This window comes from Lampris incognitus, chromosome 7 (assembly GCF_029633865.1).
Source record: "Lampris incognitus isolate fLamInc1 chromosome 7, fLamInc1.hap2, whole genome shotgun sequence".
NCBI lineage: Eukaryota > Metazoa > Chordata > Actinopteri > Lampriformes > Lampridae > Lampris > Lampris incognitus.
This window is the reverse complement of record NC_079217.1, coordinates 38,536,522-38,552,806: the sequence shown is the minus strand read 5'-3', so window position 1 is coordinate 38,552,806 and position 16,285 is coordinate 38,536,522. Positions and strand designations below refer to the sequence as shown.

General features: G+C 42.9%; 1 protein-coding gene across 4 annotated transcripts in view; it reads right to left on the bottom strand.

The window, feature by feature from the left end:
- Positions 1–16,285, bottom strand: part of pcsk7 (proprotein convertase subtilisin/kexin type 7) — a 43,558-nt gene that overhangs the window by 16,850 nt on the left and 10,423 nt on the right. For all 4 annotated transcript variants that reach the window (XM_056282954.1, XM_056282953.1, XM_056282952.1 and 1 more), the window contains exons 3-11: positions 9,267–9,515; positions 8,790–8,924; positions 8,279–8,444; positions 7,872–7,962; positions 7,584–7,638; positions 7,139–7,277; positions 6,878–6,978; positions 3,944–4,111; positions 2,070–2,198 (exon numbers count right to left, since the gene is read on the bottom strand). In XM_056282954.1, the coding sequence (XP_056138929.1) occupies positions 2,070–2,198; positions 3,944–4,111; positions 6,878–6,978; positions 7,139–7,277; positions 7,584–7,638; positions 7,872–7,962; positions 8,279–8,444; positions 8,790–8,924; positions 9,267–9,515 (1,233 nt within the window). The remainder of the gene's footprint in view (positions 1–2,069; positions 2,199–3,943; positions 4,112–6,877; positions 6,979–7,138; positions 7,278–7,583; positions 7,639–7,871; positions 7,963–8,278; positions 8,445–8,789; positions 8,925–9,266; positions 9,516–16,285) is intronic.

The window sequence follows — 16,285 nt, the reverse complement described above, 5'->3', positions numbered from 1 at the left end:
TCCCTTTTAATTTTATCAGCTCATACAAAATGGCTCTTTTCCTGACATCTCTTGCCCCATTTAGATTAAGAGTACCAATTGTAGAATTACTCATGAGGAAGAGAAAAAATATGAGTCTAACAAAAGCAACATTAAGTTAGAATTGATACAAAACTCCCTAATGTGTTTCATCATCATCATTGTTGAGTTTGTGTTTGAATTTTCTTCATCTGGAAATCCCCTGATCAGTAAAGCCTCCCTTTCCTTTACTCATCTGAGAGCTGGCTGAATCCAGAAATACTTCTTTATCTGAGAAGTAGTCTTCCACTCTCACCCTTCATATTTTTTGTTTTCTGTAGGAACCGTTATATTTCCTCTACTCCATAACCCTGTGCTTCCCTGTGGTTTTCTATGTTTCTTTGCAGCAGATTTTTTTTTTCACTGTTACTATCAGCCACACAATCATCCTCCATACTGGACTCAGACTCAGTTGTTTTCTGTTTGGCTGGCTGTTTCTATTTTTCCTTACAAACTGTCACTTTTTTTTGCCTGTGAACTACACTGAGTTGGGTTTTCTCTTATGCCATGGTACTCTGAGACTGGCCTCTCCACACTCCATGTCAGCCTCTTCATCGTCAGCCAAGAGACCCCCTGCCACAGTTCCACCATTGTCATTCTCACGTTCCTCCTGATTCACCAACTCACATTCATGACTGTTTTGGTGAACTCCACTTGTATTCTGTTTTTTATCACTCTTGTTTGTGACTCTTCTCATCACTGGCACTGGTTTGACTTGTCTGATCATCAGCAACCCTATCCTTGCTGTTTGAGCCCGTTTCATCATTTTTAGTTTGGTTCTGTTCTGTTGCCTCCTCGGCTGTCTCAGAAGAACCAGATGGTTTTTCTGGACAAGCCCTGATCATATGTCCTGTCTTACCACAACCAAAACACTTGCCGTCTCTGAAGTTGCAAACAGAATGTAATCAAAACCATCAACCTTTAATTTGAACACCAGATTCAGTTCCTTACTCCTGTTATTAAGAAACCTATAAAAAAAAAAGTCTGTGAGAAACGAAATGTTGCAGCTGGGGCGATTTATACCCTGACACTACTTTTTTCCATTGGGGAAACAATTTTCCTGTATCTTGACAATTCTCTAACCAGCATCTCATCCCTAATAAACGGGGGCACATTAGACAGCATTATCTTTTTTGCCAGAGTGATAAGCGGTGTTACTGAAACAAACGATTCAATCAACACAATTCCGTTTACAACCACCTTCTGCACTTTGTCAACCTCATCCAGAAAAATCCCCACAGCGCTGTTCATTCTAGCCACAGACTTAATGCTGCTGGGACCAACAACATCAGCTACAGCCAAACCACATTGTTCCACAGAACAAGGAAAGGTTGGCGCTATCTTAATGCCATACTACCTGGTCAGCCTGGTGAACGTTGTGTCCGCTGCTGCCATGATGCCGACCAGCGAAACGCCAGTGTCCACAAAAAACACAGAAAAACCTTCCTAAACAAATCCTAAACCCCTCTATATACACACCAAACACAGTAAACACCTAACAAACCTTAATACTACACACTATTTACAACATTTATAGAAAAAAAATAGAAAAACAACCCACAAGCGCTCTCTCACAATTGCTCAGCACACTCACTCGCACTTCCGCTTAGAGAGAGAGAGAGAGAGAGAGAGAGAGAGAGAGAGAGAGAGAGAGAGAGAGAGAGAGAGAGAGAGAGAGAGAAAGAGAGAGAGAGATAGAGAGAGAGAGAGAGAGAGAGAACTTGATAAAATATAGGAAAAAACAGAAACAGACAGGGGAACAAAGACAAAGTTGAGGGGAGAAACAGAAACATTGAAAATGAGAAAAATGGAAGTAGACAAGACAAAGAAAATGACATATTAGAACCCACCCTCACAAACATGCGCATAAATTCAATTCAATTTATTGTCATTAAAAACAATGTGCAGGCACATGTTAAAAATGAAACCCACCCTCGCAAATATGCGCATAAATTGTCACACTTCTTAAAATCTAACTAAGCACCAATACGTAGACCAGTATATTTATGTACCTTGGCCGCGTTGACCAGTCTCCATGCGTTGAGCAGACCAAAGCCATGCTTGTGACTGTGATGGAAGCCTGCTCCATTTACACTCCAGTCAGAAATGTCATACTGTCTGGAGTTTCTCTTAGGAATGTTCTAGGGCAGAAAAGCAAGAAGAAGTAGTAAAGATGAGTGAACGTTTGTTTATTTAAAAACAAACAACACAATGACTAGCAATAATTCTTTAACCCATTAGCTACCCTGACATGCTTTCAACATCAGCATCAACAGTGGGTCAAAGGCCGTCAGTCCCAGCTGATCAAATTGCTTTGTTCCCTTAGTTTGAATCTAAAAAGAAATTTCTAAAATCATTTCAAATAAATTCATATAGTTTTGATTGATGATTAAAATGTTATTTGGTGGAACAATAAACTTTGAAAATTTTGTTTAACTTGTGCATAATCTTTAGTTTTATTTTGTAAAACAATGACTTCACTACAATTTCACTCCCATAAAGCCTTCATTTTGTTTGTACTGTCAAAAGAAGAACCAATCAAAATCATGAATCTTAGGTCAAGGGAAGGTAGGGCTTGTGTGTACACATAATCCATGTGTTTCTCTCTCATAGGAACACATGGTGTGCGTGTGTGTGATTATTGTAAAATCTTGTCCAAATGAGTGATAAACGGTCCACTGCGGTGTGAATGACAAGACCAGTGCAATAACAGGCATTGCATGACAAACACACTGTAAACAGCCAGCAGTTTCCCTGCATGGACTTATTTTGATTTATTTTGAAAAAGTTGCATCTCAGGATCTAACAAGAATGGCCCCATATTGTCGTATGGAAAGGTACAGAGCTTTCTCTTGGAAAATATGTAGACCTGATTCTGTGCTCCTGTTAAGTTGCACAAATTTATGTTTGATAAACTGGCTGGTGTTCAGCTCCATATGGGACACAGCAAAAGGGATGGAACTCGTTGTGTGTTGACATACTTGCATAAACTAGGGTACAAGTTTAATGGTTTTAATGCAATGGCTGGACACGCTATGCAGTTTAAAAGTATGCCTATATGTAAATAAACAGCTTAGGGCGGGGTTTTGGGGCTGCAATAGCTTTGATGTATGTGTTTGAAGGGTGTGTTGTATTTGTGGGGGGGTCATTCTTGTGCGAAAGTTGAACCGCCTGCAATTAGCTATGGCAGCGGAAACTGCTTTCTAAAAATATATATAATCTGAGCACATAGGAGCGGATTAGTTAGGGTTAGGATAACATGTCATTTAGCAGACCCCCCCCGCCCTTTTCTCCCCAATTGTACCTGGCCAATCACGCCACTCTTCCAAGCTGCCCCGGTCACTGCTCCACCCCCTCTGCCAATCTGGGGAGGGCTGCAGACTACCAAATGTCTCCTCCGATACATGTGGAGTTGCCAGCCGCTTCTTTTCACCTGACAGTGAGGAGTTTCGCCAGGGGGACGTAGCGTGTGGGAGGATCACGCTATTCCCCCCAGTTCCCCCTCCCCCTTGAACAGGTGCCCTGACCGACCAAAGGAGGCGCTAGTGCAGCAACCCACATCCGGCTTCCCACCCGCAGACACGGCCAATTTTGTCTATAGGGACACCTGACCAAGCCGGAGGTAACACGGGGATTCGAACCAGCGATCCCCATGTTGGTAGGCAACAGAATAGAACGCTCTGCTACCCGGACGGCCCTAGCAGATGTTTTTACCAAATTCCATGTCATTGATGCACACATTAGTAACAGCACTGTTGGTCCAAATGCAACCTTTAAGCTTAGTATTGAAGACACTGACACAAGAGACAATTTGGAGTGAACACCAAAAGATCTATGGAATTACAAATTCAGCAACAAACTTTGTACATACACACAAAGAGCTTACTTTGGTGGCAGTGAAGGTAATGATGTGCTGGACATCTCTCCAGGTGAGGCAAGGTCGGACCTGCAGCATGAGGGCCACCATGCCTGCTGCCAGGGGGGCAGCAGCTGACGTGCCCGTGTGGCCATCTGTGCAACCTGTGCCCTGTTGCATGGACCAGTCAGATGTCACCTGCGCAAACAGACAGGCAAACACAAAAGGTAAGGGTAGATTATTGTAAACAAGAAGATATGTCCAAACAACACCGTGTCAGTACTAACACTGGCAGAAAAGTCAAACACAAACTGTTCAAAGTCACTCACACATGCAGATGTGTACATAAACAGAAAAAAAAGGTCAATCCAAGTCTTTAGCGTGGAGTGAATCCCCTCGACAATCAGCGAAGGGTACTTCACCCAGGAGCCATTGTCACAGAGCTGTCCCAACAAAAGGACATATTTATTACAAGTACCCTGGGGTTGATACTATGTGTATATGTGTGTGTGTGTGTGTTAAAGGTATACATGAGGACTGAATGATTGAGAGATGGACCTGGAAAAGTTCAGATTTAAGGAAACAGAAGAACTAATAGAAGGATATAAAGTGGTTAGACCAACACAATGGGGGGACGGGGAAATAAATCAAATTCAAACTTTATATAGAACACTGGATGATATAGTCAAAATAAAGTTTGTAGTTGGGAGAGAGACAGCTGCACATATATGTGATAAAAAAAAAAAACAAACTGACACACCTCCGCACCGCACCTTGTAACACTTAATAGAAAGAACACATTTATTCAGGGACAATTTCATAAGATGCATATAATGGGTTATCACAAAGAAGACGCAAACACAATGAAGTGGCAGCCTGTTGGATAAAGGGAATTTCACTACCTGAGGTATTCTCAGACATGTGCGTTTACAGACTTCAACAAGAACTGTTCCAATAGCTGTCACAACCACATGGACAGAGTATGACCGTTTGGCTTATAGACCAGATTTACACACCAAACTAGCCATACTCATCCTGAAATAGACGGGGGGGGGAGCATTTTTGGGCTGTGTTGTTGTCTATTATGGGTACACCATACTACAAGATCATCAGTTCTTGGCATTTTTTTCTTAAAACTTCAAGCACAATACATATGAAGACTTTGTGTTATTTATATGCCATTGGAAATGGAGTTCCTTTGATGATAAATAAAACTTTCCAATTCAAACATTAAAAATGTTGATAACATGATTTCAGATGCTATATGATTAACTGTGCAGCCGTGGTATGTGATGCAATACTCACTCAAATAATCGAAGAGAACCCTGCACAATAGAACCTCGTTTAGCTGATTTGTCTACCGAATGGACAAAATCAATAAGTAATCATTTAATTTGAAAAAATTAACCTAAAGTTTCAGTGTTCTGGACATAAAATTGTCCAGAATGGTGTTTATATTCCCACAGAATAAAGGACAAGAGGGGCTCGAGTATCACCTGGGTGGCCTGTGGCAGCTAAAGTTGTAGTTGTGCTAAAAATCAAAGTAAAAACTGTTTAAATACAGAATTTGATGGGACACATCAAGTTATACGAGTTTTCCAAATTTCCCCATGAGCTTGAGAAGATTTGTAACAGAAAGAAAACCTAGCCAAAGACCTAGATCAAATAGTTATTTGTTCTAATATGATAAAATGAGTGAATGTTTTGGAGGGGTATTACTCATTCCATAGCACCTACACTGATCTAGAGCCAAGCCTGTGTTAACACATGTATCTGATTATTTTGCTAAGTTTAGGTCAACTGAAGTAGCTATAACATGGCTAATACACCTTGATTTTGCTCAAATTTTCACTTTACTTGTACATGTATACTCCTTAGTTAAGTTATTTTCAGCTTTTTGACAGCACAGTTAAAAGGATAATAGACAGTGAACCAAACATTGTCTGAACAATAAAAGCAAGTTGTTGGCAAACGGCAAACTCTCTGCAATCATATGTGGGGGACAAAAATATATATATATATATATATATATATATATATATATATATATGCAAAGAAAATGATCATGCTTGCTTGAAAATTGTCACTACAATGATCAGGTAAAGACAATTATTGCATACTATTACATAGTTACTAGCATAACTAGGTTGTGTACTATTTTTCAGATCTGGAAAAAAATCACACTTCTCAAAATTCCATGTAAAAAAAAAAAATCCATGTCCACACCACAGGAATCCTGTGATAAATATGTACTTGGGAGATCAGTAAGGCTTGACAGACTTCAATTGGTTTCAACAGACAGGAACACCACCAAGAAGAGTGTATAAAGCACTTGGCCGAAGATTCCCATTGTGGTTTGTGATATTGCAGACCTTCTCCAGAGGGCAGCAGAATTCAGTACTGAATTCTGCTGCCCTCTGGAGCAGAATTCAGTACTGAATTCTGCTGCTGACCCCCGTGGTCCAGAATGAGTTTACCACAGGCACAGATGCACACAACAGCAACCAGAAGTCCATGGCTTCACTGCCCTCTTGCCCTCACTACTTGTCTTACATCAGCAACAGTTCAAATGTTCACCTCTTTAAGCTGATCTTTTTCTTTGAAAAATCTTTTGTTGTGCTGCCATTTGGATATATTTACCATTTATAGCAGTTAAACCAGCATATTACACAAATTAGGTTCTTTTGTGTTGAATCCTACATAAATTTAGACCTTTCACCAGATGAATGAGCAGAGGAGACACGGAAAGGATCAGTCTCAGGTGGATGTGGCTGTGGTTGAGGTTTTCTGCTTAGGGACTTTTTGAAAGGGATGGACATACTGACTTCTGCAGATATCGGCCCTATGACCATCCAATCACAGAACAATCTCACTGACTGCCCTTCATTACTCTTCATCGTTCCATAGGGATATTGATGTGTTAATGTGTGCATGCGTGTGTGTGCTTGTATCTAGCTAACTTACAATGCTTCTGAGATTGTTCCGTCCACTGCTGAAGGTCACAGCAAGCATAGAGGCACACTCCTCAGCATAGAAAGGTATCGTCCCCTCCTCATCTACTGCCCCTACATACACAAACAACATAATCACTTGTGGCTCCACACACACACACACACACACACACACACACACACACACACACACACACGTCACTCCCAATCACAAGTGAAAATAAAGAAGCATGTATCCATCATACACATGCACCTGACACTTTCTGTGGCTTACCAATAGTAATAGTGTAGATAGAGTTGGCATATCCATCGTAGTTGCAATTATCTTCATATTGACCCCCATTACCACTGGCAACCACAAAAATGCTGCCAAAGCCTCGCCTACCAGCAATCACACCGTGCTGAAGTGCTGCCTGAAAAAATAAAATGTTGGTGATAAATAATCTATCTGCTAGGGCCCTCAAACTGTTTAAATAGGGACCAAATACTGCCTTAATGTGTTTTTTCACTTTCAAGTATATAAAGCAGCGTCCTCTTCTATGAAGAAGTTTCTAATGAATCAATAAATTCACAATTAGAAAAACAGGGGGAAAAAATCATTAGCAACACAGTTTTTCCATCTGATCAGTCATCTTTGGCAGTGTGCTGCCCTCTGTTGGGGTATGAGAAAAGTGCACACAGCCTACTTAGCCCTGGCATTTGGGATTTTCTTCTCTCACCTTGCCAAGGGGATGTGGCCCGTCCACAGTGCGACCATCATCATCTGGACCCCAACTAAAACAGAAAATAGTCTGAATTAAATACATAGATTATGGAAAAACAGACATTCCACTGCCAGCCTATATCCAAGTGCCCTCATAGTGCAGGCTCTGAAATACCAGAATCTACACTTGTGAAAAATGTGCACTTGCAGCTGACTTAATGGACATTGCACAATTTAGTAATGTGAACTTTCCTTATAGGACAATAAGGGAAAATAGTGGAGCCAGCCAGACAGTATCTTGCACCTGCAGCTGTAGATGTCATTGATCTGGTAGTGCTTGTTGAAGGCTATGGCCTCCATGCTGTCTGTCAGGGGACCGTCCAGGACTCTGATGCCTGGACACACAGAAAAACAAGGGAGAAATGCTTCTCATTATAATCTTGTTAGTGTATATTTTCTCTCCCCCCATTGGAGAGACTCAGTGGGATTATGAGCAAAACATTTTTTTTTAAAAGTGTCGATCAAAAACCTGTGACATTAGAAAGAACAGAATGTGGATCCAAAACATTCTGAATTACATCATTTAAAGAGTCAGAGCCTCTCTCAGGTTCAACAGAAGACAAGATGGGAGCTGCCCTAAAGCATTTTGCTCTGCACAACCAAGATTCCAAGCCTTAAATATTCAAGCTGAAGTCTCTCCGTTTTTCTCACCTGCCACCTTGCTGCCATAGGCCACACCTACAACACAAAAGCTGTTGTTGGGCACAGCAGCAATTTCCCCAGCACAACGTGTCCCATGGTGGTTGTCACTGTGGGTGTCTGGGTGGGGCATAGGGTCTGGGTCATTGGAGTTCAGGTCATAACTGCCCTCTGGACTCTGGGAGTGGGAAAAGGAAGAGGAGGGGGGGGGAAACATGTAGAGATGTTTGTGTGGACTGACAGACAGTGAAAAGCTGGTTTCTTAAATCACATGACAATGAAACATTTTGGTTAAGAAATGTTTAATGGTGACTCAAAGTGATTCATCAACAAGTCTTAACTTGTGTTTGGATGGCTGAGATTGCTTATGGAGGACACTAGTATTTTCTTCTCTTTCAGTCCAACCTTTCTTGTTATTGCTGTTCTTGGCCAATTTAAAATAAATATCTCCTGTCTCTACTATCCAGTCAAAAGCATTATGAATCTCAATGGAAAATATTACTTGTCACGCTTATTGGCTTACGTAGTTGGGCTGAATGTCCTGGAGGGTGTGTTCCACTCCATCATCAACCACCACTACTGTGACTCCTTGGCCGGTAATGTTCCACTCCCAAACCCCTGTTACGTTGATATCCATACCCTTATTAAGAACATTGTGCTGCAAGAAACAAGCGTCAATCAGACAGATGTTGGGTAAGGACATAGGTGAAAAAATAAAAATAAAAATATGGAAATTGGAGAGGGTAGTAAAAAAAAAGGGTAGCAAGGAGGGTAGTAAAAAAAGTGAAGGAAGTAAAGAAGAATAAGGTAGTGAAGGACACAGAAGTTCAAGCTAGGAAAATTAACACAAGTGAAGAAATTACATTTCCAGGTGTGGAATAAATAGGTTGGATATAAGGAGCATGAATTTGGGCAATCTTTCTTTCAAAATCAGAGGTAAAACTAAGCAATGTTTTCGTCAGTGACAGAGCCAAAAAGACACAGATGTCCAAGGACTCACCAGATGCCACTGTTTGGGATATCGGGGGTCATTAAAGGCCATTGACCGCTTGGACCTGCGGAGGACCTTCTCCTGAGAGTGCCACAGTACATGGGGGTGGGCTGCCAACGCATCCTCAGGCTGGATCCTCTTTCTCTCAGCACCAGTTCCAACCACAGCTTCAGTGTCATGCTTGGCAGAACAAAACAAGTAGTGGCCCTCCAGCTGTCCTATCTGTCCATGGTTCTCCAGTCCAGCCAGTTCTGCCACCTGGAATGATGAGGCTGTAGTTTTGAGGATGCATGTGCAGTGCAGTACGGCTACAATAACTGGTAACCATATCCTTTTTCCCTTAGCCTGGACAACACTAAGGAGAGACAAGAAAATGCAATGCAAATGATCCAGAAGGCAGCGGTGCGCCTGGTCTTCAACCAACCCAAAACAGCACACCACTCCGCTGTTCATATGCCTCCACTGGCCCCCAGTAGCTGCCTGCATCAAATTCAAAACTTTGATGCTCGCTTACAAAATGGCAACTAGAACAGCTCCCGCCTACCTGAACTCCCTCATTCAGGTCTACACTGTCCCGCTCACTACGCTCTGCCAATGAAAGGCGCCTGGCACTTCCGCTACAACGGGACCCTAAGTCGCTAGCCAGACTCTTCTCTTCTGAAGTTCCCTGGTGGTGGAACGAGTTACCAAACTCCATTCGATCCACTGAGTCCCTCTCCATCTTTAAGAAGCTATAGACCCAGCTTTCAAGAACACTTCCACACCTGATGGGACTTAAAAATAAAAACGCTTCTATGCACCCTATGCATTGCCTTTGTGCACTGCCTGTTGACAGCTATGTCCTATTGGACTCGAACCTAGTTTTTTTTTTTTACACTTACTTGCATTATCGCCTCCTGATTAGATCCCTGCTTGTGTTATATTAACTCTCAGATGTACGTTGTTTTGGATAAAAGCATCTGCTAAATGAAATTGTAACACTGTAACATTGTAACAAGAATGAAAATACTTATCAGGGATGGGAAACACATTTGATAAAAGTGCCATTTAAACAAGCTATGTAACCATCTATCCAACAAGTCTAAAAAAAATAAGGAAGTCAAGCCGAACTAATGTAATTTGAGATTCTTTTATCTGTGTGTATATCACACACACACACACACACACACACACACACACACACACACACACACACACACACACACACACACACACACACACACACACACACACACACAATTCTACATCACTGCCTTCCACGGAGTGGCAGGATGTACAATTGACACGACGACCATTAATTTCTGTATCAAAATAACTGCACTGCTTTTATGCTGCTTTAAAAACATTTTCCCAGATAGTTCTTAGCTATCCATCTCCACCTCAGAAGTTCACATGCCTCCTCATGATCTGAGATTGTTTTTAAATTAGAATGCATACCCCTATATGCATTTCCCAATCATTCTAGGATGAATATATACAGCGCCTTGCAAAAGTATTCAACTCCCTTGACAGTCATCACCAATTTCTGGATTATAAAAGATACTCACACATCTGTTCCTGAACAATATTATTTTTGTGAACCCATAAACTTAACAGCATGTTCCCAAAGCCAAAATAATTTATGTTTCGCTGACTTTTTTTATTAATAAATTAAAAACTAAAATATAGTGCTTGCATAAGTATTCAACCCCTTGTGTTCTGAAAGCTCCAAGTTTACAGAAATGACAAATTATTCCTAAAACAAACTCAGGTTAACACAATTGGACATAATTAGTGTGCACCTGTAAGATATTAAAGTAACGGTCTAATTCATGGGTATAAAAAGTACTGTGTAAAGTTCATTAGCTGGGCGTGAACTCCATCAGAAAATGAAGACAAAGGAGCATAATACTGAAGGAAGAGACAAAGTGATTGTGACGTTACTTTATTAAAATGTGAGAAGAGTACTTCTATTTTGAAGTTTATTTGCTCCCTCTAGCCTTCCTCACGTGACTTTAATTCAGGAAATAGTTTGCTGCCTGATAGTCATGGTAATAGTACAGTCCAGCTTTCCATGCGGAGTTTCATGTTTTCCCAGCTCCTGTGTTTATTGCTTCTATCTACGTTTGTGCCTTGGAGAGCATCGTCTGTAAGTTCAGTTGCGACATTATTTAAGTGATTGATGATGTCCGTCATAAGAACGTCGTTGTATTCATGTTAATACGAAAATAGCTATGTGTAACGTCAGCTTCTCCCATTTTCTGTTAGCTAGTTAGCCAGCCAGGCTTTCGGTTGCTAGTTAGCTGTGTCAGCTCCGTGGTAGAAATGTCACGTTATTCTGTCTGCCCGTATTCCGCCTATATTATAGCATACTGATCTATGTTACACGTACATTATTTACAATTAGTTCATAAGTCATTCATAAGTCATGTGATTTTCGTAATTCCTAGGTTACGTACAGCTATTTACATGCAGTTATGTGGCCTACAATTATATTTTACATGCAGTCATGTGCAGTTATTTACATGTGTTATGTCATAGACATGTGATAACATTTTATAATTTATGCAACGTTTATTGAAACATTCTTTCTCCGTATTGCCCCCCTATACACTTTTTAAAAAAAAGGTTGAATTCTCAGTTCTTCAGTAAAGTTCCTCAACTTGGACCGGGACTCTGTATTTCTTTGGGATTCTTCATGTTGGCTATCTGTCGGCCTGTTTATACGTGGACACAAACACGTAGGACAGAATAGTAAAAAGACGACTTCACGGCGGGCACTACAGCAACAGGATCAATAAACAATGACGGGCAACGGCGTAACCAATGGAAACGCTGAAGGTGAGGAGACGAAACAGGACCGCTCACCTGACGCTGCATCTCTACATTCCGCCTCATCATCTGGATCTAAAACAGCGGTTGGGAACCTATGGCTCGCGAGCCATATATGGCTCTTCCGGTGACGGCATATGGCTCCCAGACAATTTTGAGTTGAAAAAAAATCAGTTTGGAACTGATTTTAAAATACTTGTGATATTTCTTAATAATACTGTGTCATTTTAAAGTAAACAGAAATTAGTTTTGAAGATAAATTTCACGGGTCACCCGTGGGTCGGGTCGGGAACCAATGGCTCGCGAGCATATCCGGGTCATTGTAAAGGTGAAGAAATCAGTTTTATCAGATAGCCAACTAGTTTATCCGCTTCAGCCCTTGTAACGGAAAAGATGGCAAAAAGAAAAAAAGACGATGATTACCGTGCATTCCAGGCTGCGTGGACAGAGGAATTTGCATTTGTGGAGAGAGCAGGATCTGCGGTATGTCTAATATGCAATGATAAAATTGCATCGATGAAACGGTCAAATATAAAGCGGCACTTCGATATGCACCATGCTTCATTTGCATGGAAATCTCCAGCGGGGGACAGCAGGAAAAGGGCATGCGAGGAGCTACAGCGGAGAGTGCAGACGAGTCAGCAGCAACTACGTGTGTGGACCAAGCAAGGTGACGGGAATTCCGCTAGCTTTGCGGGTGCTTTGGCAATAGTAAGGAATGGAAAGTCATTCACAGATGGCGAGTATGCCAAAACATTGATGCTTGATGTGGCCAATGAACTGTTTGATGACTTCCCAAATAAAGACAAGATAATCAAACGAATAAAAGACATGCCCCTGTCAGCAAGAACTGTGCACGATCGTAGCATCATGATGGCAAATCAAGTCGAGGAAACACAAATTAAGGACTTAAACGCCGGGACATACTTTTCTCTCGCGTTAGATGAGTCAACAGACGATAGCCATCTATCTCAGTGCAGTATAATTGCCAGGTATACTGCAGGTGACACACTGCGTGAGGAAAGCTTGGCTGTTTTGCCAATGAAAGGGACAAGAGGAGAGGATTTATTCACGTCTTTCATGGAGTTTGCTAAAGAAAAAAAACTACCGATGGATAAATTTATTTCTGTCTGTACTGATGGTGCACCCTGTATGTTGGGGAAGAACAAAGGACTTGTAGCGCTTCTCCGTGAACATGAAAAGAGAGCCATCCTAAGTTTTCATTGCATCCTGCACCAGGAGGCGCTTTGCGCTCAGACGTGTGGCCAGGAGCTTGGTGAGGTGATGTCGCTGGTCATTCGAGTGGTCAACTTTATTGTTGCCCGAGCTTTAAATGATCGCCAGTTTAAAGCTCTGTTAGAAGAAATTGGGAATCATTATCCCGGTCTGCTTTTACACAGCAACGTGCGTTGGTTGTCAAGGGGGAAGGTGCTCAGCCGTTTTGCAGCTTGCCTGAGTGAAATCCGGACTTTTCTTGAAATGAAAGGCGTCAAGCATCCTGAGCTAGACAACACTGACTGGCTCCTGCAGTTTCACTATCTCATGGACATAACTGGCCATCTGAACCAGCTCAATGTGAAAATGCAAGGTATTGGAAATACAATCTCATCCCTTTAACAAGCAGTGTTTGCATTTGAAAGCAAGCTGGAAGTCTTTCTCAGGGACATTGAAACAGGTCGTCTTCTGCACTTTGAAAGACTGCAACAATTTAGAGATGCATGCTTAGCAAGTGACTCCACTCAACATCTGGATCTCCAGCAGCTAGCTGGCTTTACGTCCAATCTCCTGCAGTCATTCAAAGCACGTTTTGGAGAATTTCGTGCGTGCACTGGTCTTTTCAAGTTCATCACTCATCCACATGAGTGTGCAGTGGACAAAATCGACCTGATATGCATCCCCGGGGTCTCTATCGGAGACTTTGAGCTGGAAGTTGCTGACCTGAAGGCATCAGACATGTGGATGAGTAAGTTCAAGTCACTTAATGGAGAGTTGGAAAGTCTTGCGCGACAGCGAGCAGAGCTGGCGAGGGAACAAGTGGACAGAAATGAAAAATCTTCAACCTGAAGACCAGCTGATTCTTAAAACTTGGAACGAGCTTCCTGTGACATACCACACAATGCAGCGTGTGAGTATTGCCGTATTGACCATGTTTGGCTCTACATATGCATGTGAGCAGTCATTCTCGCATATGAGGAACATTAAGACCAATCTACGCTCACATTTAACTGATGGAAGCCTCAACGCCTGCATGAAGCTCAACCTCACCACGTATGAACCAGACTACAAGGCCATCAGCAAAACCATGCAGCACCAGAAGTCGCATTAAAAGTAAGACATATTTAATTTATTATACGTTAAAAATACTATATGGCTCTCAATGAAATATATTTAGAAATATTTGGCTTTTATGGCTCTCCCAGTCAAAAAGGTTCCTGACCCCTAATCTAAAACCTCCTCAACTGGCAAACCTGCAATCAGGGCTCGTGCCAAAGTCGAAGCTGCCCGTGCACGTGCATCCTACGGTCAATGGGAAGCTGAATTAAAGGTAGAGGAGGCCCGTATAGCAGCTCACCTGAAATTAGAAGAGGCTTGTCTAGCAGCTGACATTGAAGTTAAAGAAGCTCAAATAGCCGCCGAGTTATCAACATTGGGGCATGAGAAGGAGGTAGCGGCAGCTATAGCAGAAGCTCAAGTTCTCAAAGAAGCGGCTGAACTTAAAGATCGTGAGGGAAGCGAGAAGAGTCGATACAAATCGGTTAGCAACAGCCTTCAATGCACACGTGACTACGTCGAACACCACTCTCAGCTACAGACTAGTTACGAGGAGCCCCCAGAACTTGAACGATATACGACGCTCAGAGCCCCTCACCTCTCAGCCACGAACGATGTTCATGCAGTACAGCAACTTGCAACCACAACACCAGCTGCAGCACATCAACCTGCAAGTTCAATGCCAGCAGCTCCGGCACAGCAACCTGCGAGGTCGATGCCAGCTGCAGCACAGCAACCTGTGAGGTTAGTGCCTGCAGCTCTGGCACAGCAACCTGCGAGGTCAGCGCCTGCAGCTCCGGCACAGCAACCTGCGAGGTCAGCGCCGGCAGCTCCGGCACAGCAACCTACGAGGTCAACACCTGCAGTACATCACCAACATCCTGCTCAGCTCTCTCCTCCTCAGCCTCCTCCTGCTCAGCTGCACCACTCTCCTCTCAGAGCCTCACCGCAGCCACATCATGATGACACGACTGGTATGAATGACATTGCGAGGTACTTGGTGCGCCGAGAGCTTGTGAATTCTGGTCTCATCCAGTTCAACGAGCGCCCAGAAAATTATTGGGCGTGGAAGTCCTCTTTCTTCAACGCCATTGAAGGACTGAACTTAACTGCCAGCGAGGAGCTCGACCTCTTGACAAAGTGGTTAGGAAAAATGTCCTCAGAGCACGTTACAAGGATTCGCTCTGTGCATGTCGCCAACCCTGTAGTGGGCCTACAACTTGTCTGGGAACGCCTAGAAGAGTGCTATGGCTCCCCTGAAGTGATCGAGAGAGCGCTCTTTGAGAGGATAGAGAACTTTCCAAAAATCTCTCAGAAAGACCCCGTAAAGTTGAGGGAACTGGGAACCTGCTGATGGAGTTAGACTCTGCTAAGTATGAGGGCTACCTGCCGGGGCTCTCGTACCTGGACACCGCCAGGGGTGTCAACCCGATCGTTGAGAAGCTGCCACACAGTCTACAAGAGAGGTGGATAACTAAAGGTTCCCAGTACAAAGAGCAGCACCATGTCTCTTTCCCCCCGTTCACCTTCTTCGCAGGCTTTATCTGCAGCGAGGCACGCAGAAGAAACGACCCCAGCTTTACTCTCCCTTCAGCTCCCTTGAAAACTTCCAACAAGTCCTCCTCAGGGTCCTCAAAACATGAGCGATCAGAAAAGGAATCAAGACACGCCAAAAGGCATGTCTCCACCCACAAGACAGAGGTCTCAACAAACCGCTCAGCTTCTCAGTCACACAGTTCGAGCAGCAAGCCTGGCGACATTGGGAAACAATGTCCCATCCATCAGAAGCCCCATCCTCTAAAGAAATGTCGGGGTTTTCGAAGCAAGCCTCTTGAGGAGCGCAAAGCCTTTCTGAAAGAGAATGGTGCCTGCTACAGGTGTTGCTCCTCCACAACTCACCTGGCGAAGAACTGTAAGGCAACTTTGAAGTGCAGCGAATGCGAGAG